This window comes from Aphelocoma coerulescens, chromosome 25 (assembly GCF_041296385.1).
Source record: "Aphelocoma coerulescens isolate FSJ_1873_10779 chromosome 25, UR_Acoe_1.0, whole genome shotgun sequence".
NCBI lineage: Eukaryota > Metazoa > Chordata > Aves > Passeriformes > Corvidae > Aphelocoma > Aphelocoma coerulescens.
Window position 1 is genome coordinate 2,883,589 of NC_091038.1, and position 23,310 is coordinate 2,906,898.

The following is a 23,310-nucleotide window of genomic DNA, read 5'->3' on the forward strand; positions in this document are numbered from 1 at the left end:
GGGCTGGCCACCCTTGGGACTCCCCAGTAATGCTGCAGGAGTTTGCTCTAGGCCCAGTGGGGAGATGGCCGGTCCAGCAGCCCCCTGACACCCTGTGATGGGTGTGACGTGGCCGGGCAGAGCACGGGTATGATCTGACACGTCAGCACTGCCCGGGCTGGGCAGGGTTGGTGCCTGCTGGCCACAGCCCAAAGGGCAGCCCGGCCCCACGGCCCCCTGGTCCCGTGGACAGCCTGGTCTCACAGCCCCATGGCCAGCCCAGCCCCACAGTCCTGTGACCCCACAGCCAACCCAGCCCCAAGACCCTCGCTCCCTTGGCACCCTGACCCCATGCCTAGTCTGGCCCCATGGACAGCCCGGCCCCACGGCCCTCCTGTGGCAGGGAGGCTCCGGAGGAGTCTGGCATCGCAGTTTATTGTAGGAAACCATGAAAATACAGCGTTTGTTGTAACAGATCCCAGGAGAAATGACAGCAGCTCGGACGGATCCCAGCGTGGGACTGCCGGCACAGCCCCCGCGGCACTGGGGCTCCCTGGAGGGTCGGATCCGGACCCCGCAGCCCCAGCCCCCCCCAGCTGGGTGCGGTTTGGCACCGAGCGGTGTAACGGGAGCCAAGCGTGGCCCTCAGAGCACGTGCAGGCGGGGCACGGGCAGGGCTGGCCAGGCACGTTGCTGCCCAAGGACAGGGCAGAGCAGGGGGCACTGAGGTGCCCAGCAGCTCACGGGAGGGACCCCGCGGTGGCTGTGCCCAGGGGCGGTGCCTGGCTGCAGCCAGATGATCCACATTGAAAACGAGCCATTTTACAAAACATCTTCACACCTTGTTCCAGCCCAGCCTCCCCCCGCCCTCTCCCCCGCCCCAGCTGCCTCCCCCACCCCAACCAGCACCCAGTCTCTCCCCTCCACTGTCACCCCACTTTCACTTTCCACCCCCCTCCCTGCGCAGCCCCGTCCCCCTCCCTGACCCATCTCTAGGGCTGACCCTCTGCCAGCCCTGCCCACAGCCCCAGCCCAGAGCAGCCTCGGGCTGAGCTGGAGCTAGGGGCAGGCGGACAGGGTGAGGAGGGGACGGCAAAGCTGTCCCCATCCCCCCCATCCCACAAAACAAACACCTGGCCTGTCCCCAGTGGTGGCAAGGCTGGGGCCACCCCTTCTATGCTCTGCTCCCTGCCCACTTGTGTCCCCCCCAGGCTCTGGCACTCGCGGGGTGCCCGGGGGGCAGAGCCGGCAGCGTGCGGGGAGCGTGGGCACGGATCAGTCCAGCTTGGCGAAGTTCCCGATGGTCACTTTCCGCTCCTGCTTGTTGGCCACCAGCTCCTGGAGGTGCAGGGCCCCCCCTCCGATGAAGCAGAAGGCAGGGCAGACGGGCCCCGAGCAGTCCACGCCGCACTCCCAGAGCTCACGGAAGGAGACGGCGTCGTAGAAGCTCACCTTGCCCTGCTCGTAGTCCAGGCAGATGCCGATGCGCGGGGGCAAGGGCACGGTGCAGCCGTTGGGGTCGCGGGACGTGAGGGCTGAGCCGTGCGACAGCAGGATCTTGCCCATGCCGATGGTGAGGAAGGCGTAGGGAGGAGGTGCCTCCACTGTCGTGTCCTCTGCCCCACTGTCGTGGCCACTGTCGGGGTCATACCTGAGGAGGGGGGGACAGGTGAGTCCTGGTGCCAACACCCACGGGACAGCCTGGAGCTCCCCTCACACCCCAGTGCCCGCTGGGGAGGCAGGAACAGGCAGAGGACACCCTGCACCCCCAAACCGCCCCGCTCACCTGGGGCTCACCACGTCCTGTGGCACCTGGAACCACTCCTGCAGTTTGCTCTCCAGCCCCACGCCCACCTTCACCAGGTAGGAGCTGGGGTCCACGCAGCAGGCCCAGTAGCTCTTGCCCTGGGTGATGGCCACGTCACCGATGACCAGGTCGATGGACAGGTGGCAGCTGGTCATCAGGCGCTCGGCCGCGAAGAGCATGGGGATGCCGGGGACGCTGCGCACCGCGCGCTGGTCCTTGCTGATGGCCAGCCGGTCCCGGTTGAAGCCCCAGCGGTTGTCCAGGAAGAAGTTGAGGACTGCGGGGAGGAGAGGAAGAGGAGGGTGAGCAGGACAGCACAGCGGGGCGCTCTGGGGTGACCCAAGCCCGCATCCCCTCTCACCCGGGGCGGGCGGCGTGTGCAGGTAGATGTCCTCACTGTAGTCCCCGAAGCCCGCCTTGTTGTAGCCCTTCACCCGGAGCACGTAGACGCTGTCGGTGTCCAGGTACTCGACGAGGGCGCAGGTGCCCCGCACCTCCTCCCGCCGCTGCCACAGCTTCAGCCCCTTGGCCTTGGTGTCGGTCTTGCGGAACTCCACCGTGTAGTGCCAGGCGGGCGGCGAGTGCTGCGGCAGCCGCCAGCACAGGAAGATCTGGTCGTAGGTGTAGGTGCGCTGCGTGTCGATGACGGGGGCCTCGGGCGCTGCGGGGAGAGGCAGCGGCGGGCATCAGGCAGCATCCCCTGCCCCGCAGGCGGGGAGGCGGCCGGACGCAGGGAGGGGGCATTCCGGGATTCCGGACGGACTGACGGACGCACAACCAGCGGAGTCTAGAGGGGTCTGACTGCGGAGACCGTGTGTCGGCACCGGAGGAGAGCGAGAGTCAGGGGGACAGAGGAGCTGCTGCTGTGGGGCTCCAGGGACCAGACAGGCCGAGTGCAAGTCGGGAGGGAGGAGAGAGAGAGAGAGAGAGAAAGAGAGAGTGGAGGCAGCGGAAGGGGAGGAGGAGGAGGAGGAGATGGGGATGGAGGGTGGTAGAAGGTACTGGCAGGAACAGAGGCAGGGTGGGAAGGAGAGATGAGGGGATGGCGGGTGGGAGAAGGGTAAGGGAAGGATGGGAATAGGGCAAGGAAGAGAAAGGAAACAGGATGAGGAGGGAGGTAGAAAAGGGGCAAGGAGAGGGATGGAAATGGGGAGAGGAAGAGGACAGAAATGGGGTGAGAGTAGGATGGAAATACAGAAAGAGGGAGAATGGAAATGGAGCAACAATGGGGCAAGGACAAAGTGGGAATGGGATGCAGGAAGGGACAGAAATGGGACAAGGAGGCAGATGGGAACAGGGCAAGGGGGGAAGAAATGGGACAAGGAGAGGAGTGGAAATTGAGTGAGGAAGAGGATGGAAATAGGGTGACAGTGGGACAGAAATGGGGTGCAGAGAAGAACACAAATGGGGCAAGAATGTGGACATAAATGGGGTGAAGGGAGGACAGATATGGGGCAAGGAAGGGGATGGAAATGGGACAAGAGAGGGAAGAAAATCGAACAAGGAGAGGGGTGGAAATGGAGCAAGGAGAGAATGAAAATGGAGTGAGAAATGGGGTGAGACTGGGATGGAAATGGAAAGCAGAGGAATGGAAATGGGGTGAGAAGGAAATGAAAATAGGGCAAGGATGGGGTTGAAATGGGGCAAGAGAGAGCGGAAATGGGATGAGGAGGGGGGAGAAAATGGGGTGATGAATGGGGCAGAAGTGGGTGAGGATATGGACAGAAGTGGGGTGAGAGTGGAACAGAAATGGAGTGAGGAAGGGGATAAAAAGAGGGTGAGAGGGGACGGAAATGGGGTGAGAGGGGGGCAGAAATGGGGCAAGGAAGGGGATGGAAATGGAGCAAGGAGTGGGATGGAAATGGGGCGAGAGGGGGATGGAAATGGGGCGAGGATGGGGATGGGAATGGAGTGAGAGGGGGTGGGAGGGCAGGAGGAGCGGCGGCAGATGGAGGAGGCAGAGCCACCGGCTGCCAGCGCCGGCGGGCAGGACGGGGATGGAGGATGGCGGCGGAGCGGGGCCGGGGTGGGAGCGGGATGGAGGGATGGGAAGAGAGAGTGGGGCGGCTCTGGGGCAGGGGTGTGACTTGCCTCAGTTACTTCGGTGACGCCTCGGCAGCGGCCGCAGCCTATAAACAAAGAGAGGTAGAAGCAGGTCTGAAACGTGTCGCCAGCGGGTCCGGCAGGGCCCCGCGGCTCCTGCCCTGCGGGAAGCGCCTGCCCGGCAGCGGGGCAGCTCCGTACTCACCCTCCGGCACTCCTGCTGCCCTCACCTGGCACCACGGCCCTGCCTGTCTGCCCCTGGCCCGGATGCCCTGGCACAGGGCAGGGCAGGGATATCTCTGGGGGCTGCTGGGGCGGGGGCTGTCCCTGACGGGGAGGGGGCACCGGCAGATCCGCGAGCGCCTGCCCGAGCGTGGCCCTGGGCAGCCGCGGCTGAGCTGGAGCTCCAAGGCGGGCAGGGACCCGCTCTGCCCGCGGGGGCTGCGCCTCGGCACGGGGCACAGCCGGTGCCCGGGTGCCGCTGCCTTTACCTCGGATGAAGGCCAGGTCGGTGAGCAGCTTCAGCTCCCTGCTGACATCCAGCTGGAAGTGGCTGAAGGAGGCGTTGGCTGCAGGACGGAAGCTCTGCAGCGAATCGGTGGCCCTGAGGATCCTGCAGCGCAGGAGAGAGGGGATGTCACGGTGACACTTCGGGCACCAGAGGGCCCTGACCCCCCCAACAGCCCCGTGCCCGCAGCCCAGCACCTGTTGTGCAGCTGCTTGGCAGCCTGGACAAAGCAGGGGTGGTCAGTCTCCTTCAGCACCTCCTGAGCATAGCCCACCATGCCCGAGTTCTCCAGCATGGCCTGGTGCTCCCGGATCTGGCCGTGCAGGCTGGCCAGCCGCTCCTGCTGGCACTCCTCGATGGCCTGCAGCAGGGTGGCCCGCTTCTCCTCCAGCATGGCACAGAGTCCCTGGATCAGCTGTGACACTTCCTCCTTGGCCTGTGAGCCGTTCACCTGCCGGGTACAGACATGGCAGGGTCAACGTGTGGCATGTCCTGGGACCAGAGGGGACTGGGCTGGCTGTGCCACCTAGGGACAGCTCAGGGACAGACGGGTGCCCTCTGCCCCTACCTCGGTGTGCTTCACTGTCTCCTCCAGCTCGGCAATCTGGGTCTGCACCGTGTCCTGGCTGCTCAGGATGTAGGCGAGGCTCTTCGTCAGCTTCTCCTGCAGGAAGGTGATGAGACGTGGTGCTGGCAGCCCCTACCCCACACCCCCCATCTGCACTGGGGCTCTGCAGTGCCCCCAATTCCCCACAGGGCCCCAGCCCGGCCCCAGCAGTCCTTACCCTGAGGGCTTGGTAGGCGCTGAGCACCGGGGTGATCTTGTGGCTGGTGTGGGTGCGGCGCACACGGCAGAGCTGGCACACCAGCCGCTGGCAGGTCTTGCAGTAGTGAGTCACCTCCTCCTTGTGCTCCGGGCACATCAGCCCCTGCGCGGGCACAGCGGGGCTCAGCGGGGCTCCGCACCCCGCTCCAGCCCTGCAGAGTCCCACCCCTGCACCCCCAAATCTTAGAATCATGGAATGGTTTGGGGTGGAAGGGGACCTTGAAGATCATCTTGTTCCATGAGCAGGGACATCCTCAACTCGAGCCTGTTGGTCAGAGCCCCACCCTGGCCTTGAACACTTCCAGGGATGGGGCATTCACAACTTCCACAGGCAACTTGTTCCAGTGCCACACCACCCTCACTATAGGAATTTTTTCCTAATATCTAACCTAAACTTACTCTTTCAGTTTGAACTCACTGCCCTTTGTCCTGTCATTCCAGGCTCTTGTAAATACTCTGGCCCCACCTTTCCAAAAGTGCCCTTCAGATACTAGAAGGCCACAATCTGGTAACCCCAAAGCTTCTCCTCTCCAGGCTGAACAAACCCCATTCTCTCAGCCTTAATCCCCCATCGGGGCAGGAGGACCCACGGGGAGGCCGTACCTTGGGGCGGAAGGTGAGGGTGGGGGGCGTGGGCTCGTGCTGGGCTTTCTGGGTGCCCCAGGGGTGGTAGAGCTTGAAGCACTCATTGCAGAAGCTGGACTTGCACTCCGTGCAGCCCTTGGTGGCCTCCAGCTGCGGGGGCTTGCAGAACTGGCACATGATGGCCGCGCTGATGTTGATGGTCTGCCGGTACCGCTCCACCACCCGCTCCAGCGTCAGGTTGCGGAAGAGGCTGCCCAGGCCCCGCTCGCCCAGGTCCACATCCCGCTGGCAGGCGGGGCACGGGAAGCTGACGGTCTGGGGGTGCACAGCACCCCGCTTGCGCCCTGGGTAGGTGCCAAAGCCTGTGGGAGGGAGGCAGGGAGGGGGTCAGCAGGGCACGAGGCCCCAGAGTCCCTCAGCCCTCCTGATGTGCTGTCCCCATCCCCATCTCCATCCCTTCCAGCTGTCCCTGTTCCCAACCCCTCCAATCATCCCTGTCCCCATCCTCTCCAGCCATCCTCATCCCCTCTGCTGTTCCTATTCCCTCTGCCATCCCCTCCAGCCATCTCCCTCCCCTCCATCCCTCCTGTTCCCTCCAGCCATCTCTGTCCTCATCCGCTCCAGCCACCCCTGTCCTCTCCAGCCATTCTTGTCCCCTCTGCTGTCCCCATCTCCCCCAACCATTTCCATCCCCTCCAACCATCCATCCCTGTCCCCTCCAGCCATCCCCCTCTCCTTCAGCCATCTCTGTCCCCTCCAGCCATCCCCATCCCCTCCAGCTGTCCCCAACCCCTCCAGCCATCCCTGTCCCCACCCCCTCAGCCACCCCTGTTGTCTCCAGCCATCCCCATCCCCTCTGTTGCCCCTGTCCCTTCTGCTGCCCTCTCCAGCCCCACCTGACTTAAGGAGGCGGTCGAGCCGGTCGGGTTTGGGGACAGCCCGGCGGCCCAGGCGGGGGCTGCGGGTGGACGGGGTGGCTGCAGGCGAGGTGGGCTCGGAGGTGGGGTCGCAGCACAGGTGGCCGTGCTGCAGTAGCACCTCGCTGGCACACACGTGGCACACGTTGTGGGTACAGGGCAGTGCCAGAGGCTGCTTGTACATCTCCTTGCACACCGGGCACACCAGCTCCCGCTCCATGTTCTTCATGCTGGTCTGCGGAGAGAGCGGGAGTGTCATCCGCCGGTAGCAGAACGGGGCCGAGACCAAATGGGACCAGCACCAGGGCCAGGACCAGCATCAGGACTGGGATCAGGGCCTGGGATCAGCATCAGGACCGGGATCAGGCTGGGACCAGCACCAGGGCCAGGATCAGCATCAGGACTGGGATCAGGGCCTGGGATCAGCATCAGGACCGGGATCAGGCTGGGACCAGCACCAGGGCCAGGATCAGTATCAGGACCACGACCAGTACTGGGACCCAGGCTGGGATGGAGACAAGGACTGGGACCATCATCAGGGCAATGATGAGGCCTGGGACCAGCAACAGGGACAGGATGAGGACAAACACTAGGACCAGCACCAGGATGAGGATCAGGGCTGCCACTGCGATGAAGAATGGAGCTGGGATCAGCAGCAGCGCCAGGATCAGGCCTGGGAGCAGTATCAGGAACAGCACCAGGGCCAGCACCAGGATGAAGCCCAGGGCTGGACTGGGGATGGGAACTGGGGCCACACCAGGACCAGGACTGGGGCCAGCACTGGCCCAGGACCAGCAGCATGGGCAGGATCAGGATCAGCACTGGGACCAGCACAGGGATGGGGCTGGGGGCTGAGGCTGGGATCACAGCAGGGTCAGGATCGGGCCTGGGAACAGAACCAGAGCCAGGACCAGTATCAGGACTGGGGCTGGGGGCAAGGATGAGCACCAGGGCCAGCATCGGAGCCAGGATCAGGCCTGGGACCAGCAGCATGGTCAGAATCAGGACCAGCACTGGGATCAGAACCCGGATAGGACTCAGGCCTGGGATGGAGATGGGATTGGGGCTGGGCCCAGAGCAGGGCCAGGATCAGGCCAGTATCAGGACTGGCAGTGGAATGGGGATGGTGACCACCACTGGGATCAGCACCAGGATGGGGCCCAGGGCTGGGATGGGAATGGTGGCTGGGATGGCGATGAGGTCCAGCACTGGGAACAGTGCCAGGATGGGACCCAGGGCTGGAATGGGGATGGGGACTGGGATGGGTGCTGGGATTGGAACTGGGATGGAGAGGGAGATGGGGGCCAGGGTGGAGATGGAGGAGGCTAGGATGGGGACTGGGGCTGGACCCACAGCAGAGCCCGGATTGGGCCCAGCACTGGAACCAGCGCCAGGACCGGGCTGGGCACCAAGATCGGGGCCAGGATGGGGCCGCCCCCTCTGCACCCGGTGCTCCCGGCTCGACCGTGGCTCGGTGTGGGGGGGTCCGGATGACGGCCCTCCCCGGAGGTCGCTGCGGTGAGTCGGGGTGCGGGTCCGCTGCCCGCCCACCCCTCAAGGGCATCGCCCTCCCCCCCACCCCGTCCCCGCCGCGTTGCCACGGCGACCCGGTCCCGGAGGACCCCTGTCCGCCCCCCCGCCGCCACCGCGGCCGCTCACGCTGATGCGGACGAGCGCGTCCATGATGGAGGTGAAGGTCTGCAGGTCCTCGCCCTCGGCCATGGCTCCGCTCCCCGCGCCCGTGCCTGCGGCGGCAGCGGCAGCAGCGGCGGCCGCGATCGCCCCGGTGTGTTGCAGGGAGCGGCGGAGCCGGGGGGAGGGCGGGGGGTGGCGGCGCGCATGCTCGGCGGCGCCCGCCCCGCCGGCACCGGGGGGTGGTGGAGGCACCGGAGGGGCGGCACCGGTGGCGGGGGTCGGCGCGGAGGTGCTCTCGCCGCACACGCGGGCATCCCCCGACGGGCGACGCTCGGGGAGAGGCGCCTGGGGTGGGCTGCGGGCAGGATGAGCGTGGCACTGGTACCGGCGGTGCTCCCGGGGTGGGGGGGGGTCCCGGGCTCGGTGCCGGGGCCGGGTGCGGGGGTCCCGTCCCCGCGCTGTTCGTGTCCCGGCCGCCAGAGGGCGCTCCGTGCGGCGGGGACTTTGCAGTGCCACTCCCGGCCGCCGGGGGGCGCGCGCGCCGCCGCGCGGGCAGGGAAGGGGCGGGGCCGCTCGCGCACGCGCGGTGGCGCGGCCCGGCGCTGCTGCCGTGTCCCCCCTGCGCGCGGCCGCAGTGCGCGTGCGCGGAACGGCGGCACCGGGGCCGGACCGGGACGGGCTGGGGACACCATGGGTAAAGGGGGGCACGGGGGGGGGGGGGTAACGGGGGAATGGGGGGGAATGGGGGGCCACGGGGGCAAGGGGGGCACGAGGGGTAACGGGGGTAATAGGGGGACGCGGCGTAACGGGGCAGGTGGGTAACCGAGGCGGGAGGGGGACCGGGGGTAGGGGCGATAGCGGGGGTAATGGGGCAGGGGGGAGGGGGGGAGTGAGGGGTACCGGGGCAGGGGGGGCACGGCGGTAACGGGAGCGGGGGGTAACTGGGCAGGGGGGAACGGGGGCGAGGGGAGTGGAGGGGTATTGGGGGCACGGGGGTAACGGGGAGGGCGTTAACGGGAGTGGGGGGGTAACTGGGCTGGGGGAATGGGGGAATGAGGGAATGAGGGGGGTAGCGGGGGCGGGGAGCACGGGACGGCCCTATGGATGCAGGCTGGGCTCAGGTGCCGGGCCCGGTCCTGGTGCCGGTGCTGAGTCGGCCCCGGGGCGCAGCCGTAGGCACGGGCACGTCCCTGGCGCTGTCGTCGCTGCTGTCGCTGCTGCTGTTCGCCGGGATGCAGATGTACAGCCGGCAGCTCGCCTCCACCGAGTGGCTCACGATCCAGGGCGGGCTGCTGGGCTCCGCGCTCTTCGTCTGCTCCCTCACTGCATCCCTGGGGACCGGCAGTGGGACCGGGGGACAGAAACGGGGCTGGCGGGGAGTGGGGCCAGGGCACCGTGTCAGGGGGCTGGAAACGGAACCAAGGGGGTGGTGGGGAGCAGGGCCAGGGGCTGGGAGTGGGTCCAGAGGCTGGGAGCAGGGCCAGGGGCTGGGAGTGGGTCCAGAGGCTGGGAGCAGGGCTGTGGGATGGGAGTGGGGGGACGGGAGCAAGTCCAGAGGCCAGGAGTGGGGCTGGAGCAGAGAGGATGGGAGATGGGAGGACAGCAGGATCCCGTTCTTTCCCTTAACCCCACAACCAGGCCTTCAACAACCTGGAGAACCTCATCTTTGGGAAGGGCTTCCAGGCCAAGATATTCCCCGAGAGTAAGTGCTGTGGGAGCTCAGGAGGGGAGCGGGAACACATCGGTGTCCAAAGGCCTGTGGAAGGGCTGAGGGTGCTCCAGCAGTGGGACTGGACGGTCCCAGCCCTGCCCTGGAACTGTGGCAACTCCCCTGGAGCTTTTGCTGGGCCTGGGGGAAATGATGCTGCTGCTGCAGCCACGGCCTCCCCCATCATCGGGGGCAGCCCTGCAGCATCGTGTGTCTTCTGGTTCTCCACAGTCCTCACCTGCCTCTTGCTGGCCCTGTTCGCCTCTGGCCTCATCCACCGGGTCTGTGTGACCACCTGGTATGTCCAGAGCTGCCCTGGAGGGCGGGGAGCGATCAAGGGGACCCCGAGGGATCACGGGTGACCCTGGGAGAAGGGCGGGATGCTGGGCAGGGCCAGGACTGCCAGAGACCCTCAGGGGGCTGGTGGGAACGGCAGCACAGTGGGAGGCAAGGGAGGGTGTTTAGGAAGGACAGGAGAGTGGGATCCAAGGGGAAAGTGTTGGTGTAGGAAGGGCAGGAGAGTGGGACCCAGGGAAGGTGTTGGGGTGAGCCTGGCGTGTTCCTGTGCCCAGCAGCTGAGCACCCTCTTTCCTTCTGCCCTCGTAGCCTCATCTTCTCCATGGTCGGTCTCTACTACATCAACAAGATCTCCTCCACTCTCTACCAGTCCACAGCGCCCGTCGCTGCTCCTGCCAAGGCTGTCGGGAAGGGCAGGAAGAGAAATTGATGTCCCGATGCCCCTTCCTGGGGCAGCCCCCTCCCTGTGGCCGATCCGGGACTCCCCCCTGCCCAATAAAGCCATTTCTTTGTAGCTTCTTGTCCCCTTCACCAGCTCCTGGCCCCGTTCCTGCCCCTGCTGTGCACTGGTGTGGCTGGGAGTGGCCCTGGAGCCTGGGGTAGGTTCTGGGTCGCCCAGGGAAGCTGAGGGTGGCCAAGGGGGGCAAGATGTGCTGCTGGCATCTTGTCTGCCCAGACCTGCAGGGGAGGAAGATCCCAGTGGAGCCAGGCAGGTTGGAGCAGACTCTGGAGCTGCAGACTCTGGAGCGGGCAGGGGGGCTGTGGGGGTCCCAGTGGCTCGGGCTGCAGCCCCAGCTGCCACCAGGCCCCTGCGCTGGCACAGCCGAGGCTGCTGGGCTTGGCAGGGGATCACAGACTCATCTGTGCCCTCCACAGGACACCGTGTGGGGGGGCACCGGGGCTGCCCCGGTGGGGGGGTGGGAACGGCACGGTCCCCGCAGCCGTGGGAGGGCGGGCGGGACTCGCTCCCACGCCAGGCCCCTGGCACCCCTCCGGCCGGACGTGGAGGAAACCAGATGCTTCCTGCGGCCCCGGCCGCGGCCGACAAAGCCCGGCGCTTCCTGCGGCACCGGGAGCGGGGCCGGACCCGGGGTCCCGGCGGGGTCCCGGTGGTGCCGTGCCCCGCCCCCAGGGGGCGCCCGCGGCCGCTCCTCTGTGGAACTACAGCTCCCGGCAGCCCTCGCGCGCGGCGCTACCGTGACGTCACCGCCGCGCCGAGCGGGGAGCGGGACCAGGACCGGGAGCGGGACCAAGCCAGGTGGGGGCGGGGCTGGGTCCGGGTCTTTGAGGAGGGGGGGGCTCGGAGGGGTGCGGCCGGTACCGGCCCAGAGGGGTTTGGGGCCGCGCTCCGGTCAGGAGGCCCCGGCGGAGACTGGGCCCGGCGCGGGGCGGCCCGTCTTTCCCGGCTCCACTCTCCGGGCTTCCCTCCTCCTTCCTTCTCTGCCCCTCCCCCCCCGCCCCGCTTTCTCCCCCCGTCCCCTCTCTCCCCTTTTCCCCCTCTGCTCCTCTCATGGGTCCCGCTCTCGCCGCTCCTGTCTCACAGCCCGTCTCCCCTCAGGCCGCCATGACCAAGCTGGGGCAGTGGCTGTGCGGACTCGCCCTGCTGGGCTCGGCTTGGGCCGCGCTGGCTCTGGCCCCGCCGGGGCTGCAGCCGCCGGCCCCGCTCCGCCAGGCGCTGCTGCCGCTGCCCGTCTACTTGCTCGTGGCCTTCGGCTGCTACTCCCTGGCCACCGTGGGCTACCGCCTGGCCACCTTCAACGACTGCGAGGAGGCGGCCGCCGAGCTGCAGGAGCACATCAGGGCGGCGCGGGCCGACCTGCGGCGGCGGGGGCTGCGCCTCGGACCCCAATAAAGCCCCGGGACGGCAGCTGCCGGTGCTGTTCTGTGATCCCGGGACACGGCGGGACCGGGGGGCTCCAGGGACGCGGGGGGCTGTGGGCACGGGCGCTGCTGGAAGCCACCCCGGGGGAATCTCTTGGCTCTCCCGGGAAATCGCTCAGCTCTCAGCGGTGTGAGGGGGGGGGGGGGGGTTCGGGGAGGGTCTCTGTGAAGGGTGGGGTCTCCATGCAGGCCCAGTTCTCCCACCACTCTGAGGGGCTGCAGGGAACCCCCACCCCGTACCTGGTCTTGCCCTGCCTCTCCCTCCCTGAGCTCCCTGGAGCCTGGCTCTGGAGTCGGATGCGGTACCAGGCCGTGCCCCAGAGCCCAAGCACATTCCCGGCTCACATCCCCGGCAGGTGGGAGTTGGAGGAGCTCATCCCATCCTGCTGGCCGCATTCCCGGGAAGGAGGAGAGGGACTGGCAGGGTGGGGCGGGCGACACAGCCTTTAAATCGCGGCGTGGTGTCCCCCCTCCCCCGGCAGCTCGGGGGGAGCTCCCCCGACTCCTCTGCCCATCCACAGCACCGCACTGGGCTTCACTGGGAAGAGGGAGGGCTGAGGGGCTCCGTCTGGGGGGGGCCCCCGCTCCTGGGGACCCCCATCCCTGCTCTCTGACCCGATGTGCCGGGACCTGCTGCCCTGGCAGCCGCCAGCTCCTCCAGCCAAAGGACTTTGGGATTTTAATTAGCAGCTGTGTATCCTCTGCAGAAAGGAGCAGTTGGGAGCGGGAGGGAGGATCGGGTTAATTAGCAGGAGCAGCTAATTAGCTGTTTCCTGAGCAGCAAAGGCTGGTGGGAACAGGGTGGGAAGCTCCCAGCGCTCGCTGGGCACGGGGATGGTTGGGGGATGACATTGCCCTGGATTTGGCCACGTGGGGCCTTGGTGGAGTCAGGACCACAGCACAAGGACAGCAGTGCACTGACGGGGCTACTGACGGCCCTGTGTGGGCTACTCAGGGTCGTCAGGGGCTACTCAGGGTTATCAGCGGCTAATCACAGCCAACCAAGAGTTCCTCGTGATCATTCAAAGGGGCTACACATATCCATCCAGCGGCTACTTGTGGTCATGCAGGGGCTACTCATGACTCTGCAGGCTACTCATGTCATCCAGCCCCATCCTGGGGCTACTCGTGGCCATCAGGGGCTACTGAAAGCCCTCTGCAAGCTACTCAGGACCATCAGGGGCTAGTAGTGGTCATCTAGGGGCTACTCACAGCCATCTGTGAGCTACCCATGACCCTGTGCAGGATACTCATGGCAATCCAGAGCCTCTACTCATGGCCATTCCCTGGCTATTCATGGCCTTCAAGGGGCTACTTGTGGTCATCCAGGGGCTACTCAGGGCAATCCAGGGCCTCTACTCATGGCCATTAGGAGCTACTCCCAGCCCATGTGCCAGCAGCCTGGCGGCGGCTCCTCCCTGCATGGCAGCGTCCGGGAGCTGCCTCCGGCCTGGCACGAGTGGCCACGTCAGAGCCGCTCCCGGCACGGGGCAGCCGGAGCGACCGGTCGGCAGCCAAGGCGTGTCAGTGGGGAAAGCTGCCCTTTCCCGAGGCTGTGGGGCCGGGCTGGGAGCTGCTCCCACTGCTGGGGGGAGCGGGGGGCTCCTCCCCACTGGGCCAGAGCTCCACAGGGGCAAGACAGAGCACGCTGGGAGCTCGTCCTTCCTCCCTTGGCACCGCGCTCGGCTCGGCCCCGTCCCTCTGGATGGGTTTTTCCAGGCTGTGTGTGAGGTGTGCACAAGCAGCTGAGGCACAGCCACAGCTCCTGCCGAGGTCGCCGGCACCGCATCCTTCATCCCAAGGGTGGCATCTGGCTGGAGTGTGGGCTCCTCGCTCCTGGGGTTCTCCTGCACGGGGTGGGGGTCACCTTCTGCGAGGCTCCGGTGTCTGCTGTGTGATTTGGCCCCTCCTGCCTCTCCACCGAGGCACCAGCCGATATCTTCATTCCGGATCGCTGTTAATTGGTTAATCGACGTAGGATCGATGTTTGATCCAGGCCCGCTCGATCCACGGGGGTTTAGCAAGGATTCCCATCGATTCCCAGTTCCTGGCATGGTGGCTGCTTGTCAGCTCCACCGGCTTTTACCCCCACACTGTGAGGCTCCCGTAGCTCAGGGGGGTCAGAGCAGGACCCCGTCAGCGCTGTCTTCCCTGGGGTTCCCTCGTGGCCCCATCCCAGCCCTCTGCCCAACACCAGGGCTGATGCCTGGTGAGGGTTTGCCAGAGCCCAGGGGGTGTCAGGATGAGCCCCCCACCACAAGCAACCCCTGTATGGCCATAAGCAGCCCCTGGTTGGCCACAAGGAGCTCCCAAAGCAGCTGTATGGTCAAGAGCTCTACCATCCTCTGCAGCAGCACCAGGAGGGAGGTACAAGAACCAGGCGCTGGGAAGTCTCTGATTTATTAAAAGGCACTTGAATCCGTACAAAAGAGACACCTGGGCCCCTGGAAGCCCCATCCTGGTGCCAGGCAGGGCCGTGGGCATGGAAAACTATCCTCCCACCCTGGGATGTGAGGGGCTTACGGCACCCCAAAGGCATCGCCGAGAGCTCCCTGGCCATCGCTGAAGGACGCAGGGCTGGAGGCAGGAGGTCCTTCCTGGTGTCCCACTGGGAGCGGCCAAGGGGACAGTGGTGGCACCCGGGGCTCGGCGGTGGGGCCAGCCCAGGCCAGAGTTGGGGTGCTCCTTAGGGGACCTCTCAGGCGGGCAGGGAGCTGTAGGGCTTGTCCTGCTCTGGCCTGTACCGCTGGAAGAGCCAGAACCGCACAAGGCTGGTGACAATCCCTGGCACGTTGGGGACCTGTGGGAGGACATGGGGGGAGAGTGCATGTACCCCTCCCCCTGCAGTGCCGGCAGAGGTTTATTGGCCCCATCCCAGCTAATTAATTAAAATCAATAGTCATCGTACTGAGCCTTGTCACCCTTGGCTGGGTGACACAGACGGTGCTGAACAGGGCCAGCCCCAAGCCAAGTGCTCAGCTGAGCCATGAGAGGGGAATGGGGTGGAATGGGATAGGATAGGGTAGGGTGGGATGGGATGGGATAGAGTGGAATGGGATGGGGTAGGATGGGGATGGGATAGGGCAGAGTGGGATGGGGTGGGATGGTTTAGGGATAGGGTGGAATGGGGTGAGATGGGAATGGGATGGGGCAGGATGGGGACAGAACAGGATGAGATAGAGTGGGGTGGGATGGAGAAGGGTGGAATGGGATGGGGATGGGACTGCGTGGGATGCAATGGAGCAGGATGGTTTGGGACAGGATGAGATGGGATGGGAATGGGATGAGATGGGATAGAGTGGGATGGGATGGCACCCCTTGGTTTTCCACCACCCCAACCCACTGTGATGTAGGGGTCGTGAAGCTGCAGGCCATAGAGTGTCCAGCTGCTGGAGGCCACAAAGGTGGTGACAGTCAGGGGAAAGGACAGGCACCGCGTCGACTTGCTCCGGACAACCTTGGCCTGCAGGAACATATGTCAGGCAGGGCCTGGGCTGGCAACCCCCAGCTCTGCCAAGCCCCACACACCAGGTCAGCCAGCGGTGACAGGTACATGGTGATGGTGAAGATGCTGCAGAAGAGCCCCAGGTGTGTCAGGCGCGTCCCCGTGTCAACCAGGATGGTGAAGTAGCCGTAGCCAGTGACCACCACAGCCAGGAGCAGCAGGACCTGCAGCAGCACGGAGCGCTGGGAGGGACAGCGGGGGGACGTCAGGATGAGGATCCCCCATGCTCCCCATCACCCCAGGCCCCTGCCCCACCTTGGCGGGGCTGTAGTAGAGATACACCAGGATGTAGAGGGTCTGCAGAGCTGCCCCAATGGCGTTGACCGTGATCAGTGTCCCGTCCCCCTTCAGGCAGCCGTAGCCCAACCAGCTCAGGTTGCTGCAGGGACATGGCACAGGCACTTGGCTGCAGCCTGGGGATCTCCCCTGCCCCTCGAATATATGTGACCCCCCCTCCCCAGGGCCCGACCCCGCTGTACTTGGCATCAGTGGTGAGGAAGGGCAGGAACTGGATGTTCTCCACACTCTTGGTCGCCAAAATCTGGCGCAGGTCAGACCTGGGGAGAGTGGGGGGCAGCGACCTCCTGGGTGCCTGGCAGTGCTGGGGTGGGGGAGGCTCCAGTCCCTGCAGCCAGCAGGCACTGCACCCCTCCACTCTCCTCCCTCTGCACCCCCAAAACTGGACTCAGCACCATCCCCATCACACCCCCAGTCCCTCTGCACCAGCTATCCATGGCCTACTGCACCCCCAAACCGGCCCTGGTGCCCTGTCTATTGCACCCCCCTATGGCACCCACTGCACCCCAAAACCGGCCCTGGTGCCCTACCCATTGCACCCCCAACCCTCCCACCAGGCCCCACTGCACCCCAAAACCGGCCCTGGTGTCCTGACTGCACCCTCACCCTCCCATGGGCCCCACTGCACCCCAAAACTGGCCCTGGTGTCCTGACTGCACCCTCACCCCTCCATGGGCCCCACTGCACCCCAAAACCGGCCCTGGTGTCCTGACTGCACCCTCACCCCTCCATGGGCCCCACTGCACCCCAAAACCGGCCCTGGTGTCCTGACTGCACCCTCACCCCCCCACGGGCCCCGCTGCACCCTCAAATCCCCCTCCCGAGGTCCCCGCTGCACCCCAAAACCGGCCCTGGGGTCCTCCCCCATGCACCCCCAGCGCCCCCGGCCCTCACTGCACCCCCGAGCCGGTCCCGGTGCGTTCCCCATCGCCCCCGCCCCCGCCCGGGGCCGCCGCCGATCGCTCACAGGCCGGTGGCGAACATGGCGAGGGTGGCGGCCAGGCAGACGCCGGCGAGCACCGCCGGGGCCATGCCGGACACCGGGCACCGGACACCGGCGGGAGCGCGGCGGGGGCGGCGCTGCCCGCGGCGGGGCGGGGCGGGGCGGGACGCACTACCGGGGAGGGACCGGCCGCGCACCGGGCGGGGAGGGGCGGCGGGGAGCCGGCACCGAGCGGGGGGAGCAGCGCCGGTACCGTCGCGACCGCCCCGCGGGCACCCGGGCGGCAACGGGGAGAGCACCGGGGCCGGTTTGAAGGGGGGGGGGAGAGGAGGGGGTAGCTGGGGGGAGCAGCCCGCGTGTCTCGTGTCTTGAGTGCCCCACTCCAGGCCTGGGGTCCCCCCAAGTCCAGGGGCCTCATGTCCTGGCGTCCCACGGGTCACCCTGATGGCCCAGATTTCACAGCCCTGGGCTCACACATCCCCGCGACCCCAGCTTCCCACGCCCCCCCCCCTCCCCCCCAAGGTGTCACACATTCCTGTGACAACAATTCCTCAGGATCCTGCAGCCCTGGGATCCACATTTCCATGGGTTTCCAGTCCCAGGGTGCCCCCACACATCCTGGGGCTCACTCGTGCCTGTGACCCCAAGATCCCACCTCTCCACAACCCTCCATCTCTAGGGTCCCCCACATTCAGGTGCCAGGCATCCCTGTGACCCCAGTTCCCTAAGATCTCACCTCTCCAGGACCCTTGTGCTCCCCAGGGTCCCCAATTCCAGGGGCCTCAAATCCCTGTGATCCCAGCTCCCTGCACCCACCCTGTCTCACACCTCAGGGCCCTACATCCCTGGGGTCACTCCTTTGTGATCCCCCATCTTTATATCCGTGAGATTCACTCCCTTCCCAAGGCCACATGTCCCCAGGGACCCACCGGCCCCTGTGGGGGTCCCTGGGGTGCAGCCAGGCTGCGTCCCCTGCCCAGCCCCGGGGGCTCTGGCTCAGCCCCCTCCTCACCAGCGGTGGGATTTGTCCCATCCCATGGGGTCTGTCCCACTCCAGCGGGGTTTGTCCCAGGAGCCACTGCCCCCCACCTGGAAGCTCACTCCCGTGCAGGGGGAGGGGCCCCCACGCTCAGGGGAGGCCTTTGTGTCACCAGATAAAGCCGGGGACAGTGCCAGCCACTGTGGCACTTGGCCACTTTACAGCCCCGTGCAAACACCAGCCAATTAATTAATTAACCAGCCCAACCCCCCACAGGGGCCGGGAGAGCCTGGCCCAGGAGGGTGGGGGACGTCTCAGGAGCTCAGCGTGGTTTCGGTTATTTATTCCCGACAATGGTATAAAAAGTCCCATGTTAGAAAGCTGTACAAAGGGGGTGCTGGGGGGCCCCTCCGGCACCCAGCGGAGGGGAGGGATGGGGAAGGGCCAGGGGATGAAGGATGGGGTAGGGGTGCAGCACAGTGGGGAGTGGGATGTTTCTTAAAACCCTGCTCCCCTGGCTGCGGGGCATGTCCAGCCTGTCTGTGCTCTCCGAGCCAGTGACGCTGGGGGTAAGCAGCCCCCTGCACCGGTGTCACCTGGCCACCCCCATGTCCCCGCCTGCAGGACACATTCCAGTCCAAGCCCACCACGGGGAGAGCCCCGAGGGTGGTGGGCAAACTCAGCTGTGGGGCAGGGGTGCCAGCCCCCTGCCCCTCTCCAGTCCGGGGCACTTTAGCCCCTCCAGCTCCAGGCTCCCGCTTGGCCTCTGGCTGCCAGGACCATCCTGGAAGGGCCAAGGAAGCCTGAAGGCTCCAGCTGCTCCGATGGCTTTGGGCCCTCCAGCCCCATAATACTGACAAATCCTTTCCTCGCCCAGACGTGCGCAGGGCAGGGCACCCGGGGCAGATGTGCGGGGACCACGGGGGTCCCCAGTGGCCACAGCCTTGGTGGGTCCGGGCACGAGGGGCGGCTCAGAGCCCCTGTGGCACCAGGAGGGGCAGGAGGAGGCTGATGAAGGTGAAGGGGCGGCTGCTGCTGCGCATGGCTGAGTTCTGCCCCACGCTCCTCAGCACGTGTGCGGCCGCGTCGTCTGCGGGGGAAAGAGAGGAGCCGTCAGCACCCCCAGAAGATGAGCCGTACCCCAAACCAGCAGCACATCACCCCTGCAGAGGGTTGTCACCAGCCTCAGTACCTCAGCCAGCTCCAGGGGCCCCCAGGAGAGGCAGCTGGGCTTAGCCCAATGTCCCTGGCAAACCCCTGTCCCACCATGAGGGTGGCTGCGCTCAGGGCAGTGCTCCCCCACCTGCCTCACTCCCCCCAGGAAGGTAGCTGGGCTCAGCCTGGTGCCCCCCAGAACCCCCTGTGTCCCCGGCAGGGAAGTTGGCTCAGCCCCAACCCACAGCCCCCAACACACCTGCCTGGATCCTCCCCTTCTGTGTCGAGGCCGGGGCAGGCGGTGCCGGAGCTGCGGAACAAACAGGGGGTCACGCCAGGGAAGGGCAGCACCCCAACCTTCCCAAAATCCTGTTTCACTGTGGGCTGTCCCCCCCCCTCCACCCCCAACACCTTCCCGGCCAAGCCGCGCGTGCTCACACCCCGGGCTGGCCAGAGGCCACGTCCAGGGCGTGACTCAGCGCAGCCAAGGCCACACTGGGCACCGGCGCCGCGAGCGGGAAGGGGGGGACGCGGGGGGGAGCCCTGAGGGGGTTGTGATACTCACTGCCTTTGCCTGTCACCGTCACCTTCAGCTTCAGGCAGGCTTCACCGTGGTGGTGGATGGGCTTGGCTGTGAAGGAAGAGGCAGGTTAGCCAGGGGTGGGGGGAGCCAGATGGGGATTCCCTGCAGCACCTCGGAGCCCCCCCTGCAGCCCCCCAGCACTCACAGATGTAGTAGTAGCTATGCCCCTCCTTGAACTCCTTGCCCAGCGTGAAGGGAGTGAAGCGCTGGAACTTCTCCGAGAATTTCTCGGGGCCGTGCAGGGCGCTGGGCTTGTCGCATTCCCAGCGGATCTGCTCCTTGGAGCGGGGCTTGCAGGCCTGGTACTCCTCGAGCTCCACCAGGTACAGCGTGTAGCGCTCCATGGCCCGGGGGTCCACGCTGCCCTCCTCGTAGTGGGGGCAGATGATGTCCAGGTAGTCGTTGAGACGAACCTCCACTGTGTAGTCACTCCACAGAAACCTGTGGCCGGAGGGAGGGCGGGGGGGTCAGCTCCGGGTTAGGGGCCTTACTTGCAGCCCCAAATCCCCACACCCAGGGGGGCCAGCACCCTGCCCACGGCAGCGCTGGGTGGGGGCACCCTTGGGTCCACCCTCCCCTGTGCTGAGCCTTGCAGCACCTGGAATAGTTTTTAAAGGCCAACCCCCGCTTCACTCTCCCTCCGGCTTGGCCCCCCGGCAGTGAGTGGTGAGCGCACCCCACTTCCCAGCGCTTCCCGAGAGCTGGGGAGAGGGAGGGGACCCGCTGGGACGCGCACCCTGCCCGCACCCTGCCCGGCCCAGCGCTGCCGGAGCAGGAGGCGTCGCGGCTCTCGCCGTGGGGCAGCCAGCCCGGCTCCAGCTGCGCCCCACACCCCAGCCGGGGGGGGCACGCTGGGGGCCCTCCACGGGGTCCCCATCTCGCTGGTTGTGGTGGCCTAGAGAGGGCTCAGCCCCCCATGGGGGCACCCCCTGCTCCCCAAACCCTGTGGGGGGACCCAGAGGGCACAGCCCTACAACCTAGGGGAGTCCTACAGTCGTGGGGGACACGGCCTGGGGAGAGGGGAGAACTCCCACAATTTGGGGAGGGACTGACTTAGGCCAGGGAGGGAGGGGAAGCCCCACGCACCCCCACGGGTGCCTAAATGTGGGGCACCCCCACAGCCTGGGGGTCTGGAGAGTGAGGGGGGCTCCCCGAAAGCCAAGGGGGACACTCCTAGAGCCTGAGAGAGGTCATGCCCTAGGGGAGCACGCCCACAACCAAGGGGAAATCACGGCTCAGGAGCGGGCGGAGGCACCCCTAGAACCTGTGGGGCTGTTGCTTGGGATGGGGTCCCCCCGCAGCCCCGGCGGCCGGTGAGCGAGGGGGGCCCTCGATCCAGGTCTACCCCCCCGCACATCCTGCCCCGTGTTTGTCAACACGGTCCCCGGGGCCGGCGCCGGGGCTGGCGCCGCGCCCCCCCCCGCGGGAAGGAAGCGGCCCCTTCGCACGGCCCTGGGAACGGAAAGGCCCCCCCGGGCGCACCTGGACCGGCCCCGCCGCCCCCCGCACGGGCCCCGCCGCCCCCGCACCGAGCTGCGCACCGGCCCCGCCGCCTCGTCCCGCCGCCCGCTCCGCACAAAGGCCGCCGGGGAGCGGAGCGGCGCCGCCCGCGCCCTCGGGGCGGCCGGTGCCTGTCCCGGTGCGTGTTTGCGGGGGGGGGGGGGTCTCGGTGGGAAGCGGGGGTCACTCACCGGGGGTTGGAGCTGTTCCAGAACACCGTGTGCCGCTCGGCCGCCGCCGCCCAGCACAGCCCCAGCCCCAGCAGGGCCAGGGGCACCCCCGGCTGCCCCATCGCTCCGCGGGTGCTGCGCTCCACGGGCGGCCCCTCGCCCGCCCCCGCCTTAAGTACGGCCCCGCCGCCGCCCCGCCCCCGCCACCGCCCCGCGCTCGCACAACAACACACGGGACGAGGCGGGGGGGGGACACACACACACGACACACCCCCCACGGGTATCGATCAGGGGTCACAAACCACCCCCACACCGAGACCAGCACGGGCGGGAACACGCACTGGCGAGCACCGGGACCGCCACCGGGCAGGGGGACACAAACCGTCCCTACCGGGACCGGCACTAGCCGGGACACAAACACACACACCCCCCCCACACACCGGGACCGGGCAGGGGGACACAAACCCCCGCCCCTCTACCGGAAACGGCACCGGGCAAGGGGACACACTCCCCTCGCACCACACCCTCACCCTGCGCTCCAGGTCCACCCCCCTCGATACTCACACGCCATCCCCCTGCAGGAGACCGGCACAGAGCAGGGACACCCCCCACAAGTGACCCACACCAGGTAGGGGCCCCACACACACACCGGCGCGGCATGGGGGGGGCAGGTCCTCCCCGGCAGCACCCACCACCCACGGTCCCCCCTGGGGTCACCTTCACCTGGAGCGCAGCCCGGGCTGATCCCCACAGAGTGACCTCGGAGGCCCAGGAAGAGTGAACCCTCCTTACCGGGAGGTCTGGTCGAGGGTGCAGGATGGGAGCTGTGGGTGCAGGACAGGGGGCTGTGGATGCAGGGTGGGGAGCTGTAGGTGCAGGACGGGGCTGTGGGTGCAGAGTGGGGTGCTGTGGGTGCAGGATGGGGGGCTGTGGGTGTGGGAATAGGTGCTGCCGGTTCAGGATAGGGGGCTATGGGTGCAGGATGAGGCTGTGGGAGGTTGTGGGTGCAGGACAGGGAGGCTTTGGGTGCAGGACAGAGAGGCTTTGGGTGCAGGAGGGAGAGCTGTGGGTGCAGGACGGGCTGTGGGTGCAGGACGGGCTGTGGGTGCAGAACAGGGGGCTGTGGGTGCAGAACAGGGGGCTGTGGATGCAGAGTGAGGGGCTGTGGGTGCAGGGTGGGGGCCTGTGGGTGCAGGACGAGGTGCTGTGGGTGTAGGACAGGGGGGCTGTGGGTGCAGGAGGGAGAGCTGTGGGTGCAGGACGAGGTGCTGTGGGTGCAAAGCCGGGGTGGGCACAGTGGGCACGCTGCCACTGCCTGGCAGGAGCGCGGTGCCTCGCTGTCGGCTCCCATTTGCTCTGACATGGATCCATCCGTGTCCCGGCCGGCGCGCGACGCTTCGCCGCGTGTTGTGAAGCGATAACTCAGCCGCATTTGCAAAACAACTTTCCTCTTGTTTATTCCATAATGATCCATTGATTGTGGGTAATGTTGCATGCCCTGTGCCGCAGCGGGCGCGCAGCGCTCCCCTGGCACACGGCAGGGGCTCCGGCAGGCGCCGGCACCGTAACCTGAGAGCGACTGTGGCTCCCACAGCCAAGGGATCGTGCGTGCCCAGGCCGTGGGGCCGGGTGCCCCACATCCCACCTGCACCCTGTGCATCCCAGCCTCTCTCCCCACGCCCTCGCTCCCAGGGAGGGGGACCGGCTGCTTTTCTCTCATCCTCCCTGGTTGTGGCCAGGCCTGACATCATCCATAATGACAGTGTGAGGCCTCTGTTCCCGGGACGCCGGCGCTGCCGTGGCTTGTACAGGGGAGCACCTCCTGGGAACACCCCTGGCATCCCAGAGCTGGAGCGCGGCACGTGCAGGCCACGGGGATGGGTGCAGCCAGATGGTGGTGGGAACCGATCCCGCGGTCCCGGCATCGCCCTGGTACTGCCCCCTCCACGTCAGGGACAGACTGTGCCTGGGGAAACCAAGGCAGGCAGCAGT

The 23,310-nt window shown here is 66.9% G+C and overlaps 5 protein-coding genes across 6 annotated transcripts; 2 read left to right on the top strand and 3 right to left on the bottom strand.

Annotated features, from left to right (window-relative positions):
* Positions 1-975: 975 nt before the first annotated feature.
* Positions 976-8,403, bottom strand: TRIM46 (tripartite motif containing 46). The gene is made up of 10 exons (XM_068995453.1): positions 8,325-8,403; positions 6,645-6,900; positions 5,767-6,110; positions 5,123-5,266; positions 4,906-5,001; positions 4,535-4,788; positions 4,321-4,442; positions 2,148-2,447; positions 1,766-2,063; positions 976-1,630 (listed from the first exon to the last, which is right to left on the bottom strand). Exons 1-10 carry the CDS (start codon positions 8,385-8,387, stop codon positions 1,255-1,257), a joined length of 2,253 nt encoding a protein of 750 aa, XP_068851554.1. The 5' UTR covers positions 8,388-8,403; the 3' UTR covers positions 976-1,254.
* A 480-nt stretch (positions 8,404-8,883) lies between these two features.
* KRTCAP2 (keratinocyte associated protein 2) lies at positions 8,884-10,819 on the top strand. Its single transcript, XM_068995452.1, has 5 exons — positions 8,884-8,994; positions 9,471-9,625; positions 9,939-10,002; positions 10,240-10,306; positions 10,615-10,819. Exons 1-5 carry the CDS (start codon positions 8,991-8,993, stop codon positions 10,733-10,735), a joined length of 411 nt encoding a protein of 136 aa, XP_068851553.1. The 5' UTR covers positions 8,884-8,990; the 3' UTR covers positions 10,736-10,819.
* Positions 10,820-11,484: 665 nt separating this feature from the next.
* On the top strand, positions 11,485-12,172 carry DPM3 (dolichyl-phosphate mannosyltransferase subunit 3, regulatory). Its single transcript, XM_068995300.1, has 2 exons — positions 11,485-11,563; positions 11,864-12,172. The coding sequence occupies exon 2, from the start codon at positions 11,870-11,872 to the stop codon at positions 12,155-12,157; it is 288 nt and encodes a 95-aa protein (XP_068851401.1). The 5' UTR covers positions 11,485-11,563; positions 11,864-11,869; the 3' UTR covers positions 12,158-12,172.
* A 2,397-nt stretch (positions 12,173-14,569) lies between these two features.
* Positions 14,570-17,073, bottom strand: SLC50A1 (solute carrier family 50 member 1). Of its 2 annotated transcripts, none has more exons than XM_068995228.1 (6): positions 16,956-17,073; positions 16,171-16,248; positions 15,947-16,070; positions 15,715-15,873; positions 15,530-15,649; positions 14,570-14,986 (listed from the first exon to the last, which is right to left on the bottom strand). In XM_068995228.1, exons 1-6 carry the CDS (start codon positions 17,018-17,020, stop codon positions 14,885-14,887), a joined length of 648 nt encoding a protein of 215 aa, XP_068851329.1. In that variant the 5' UTR covers positions 17,021-17,073; the 3' UTR covers positions 14,570-14,884. The 2 variants fall into 2 exon arrangements, with proteins under 2 accessions (XP_068851329.1, XP_068851330.1); XM_068995229.1 differs by lacking the exon at positions 16,956-17,073 and adding an exon at positions 16,888-16,942.
* Positions 17,074-18,237: 1,164 nt separating this feature from the next.
* Positions 18,238-21,466, bottom strand: EFNA1 (ephrin A1). Its single transcript, XM_068995465.1, has 5 exons — positions 21,340-21,466; positions 19,794-20,089; positions 19,631-19,696; positions 19,325-19,375; positions 18,238-19,000 (listed from the first exon to the last, which is right to left on the bottom strand). Exons 1-5 carry the CDS (start codon positions 21,438-21,440, stop codon positions 18,882-18,884), a joined length of 633 nt encoding a protein of 210 aa, XP_068851566.1. The 5' UTR covers positions 21,441-21,466; the 3' UTR covers positions 18,238-18,881.
* Positions 21,467-23,310: the final 1,844 nt, after the last annotated feature.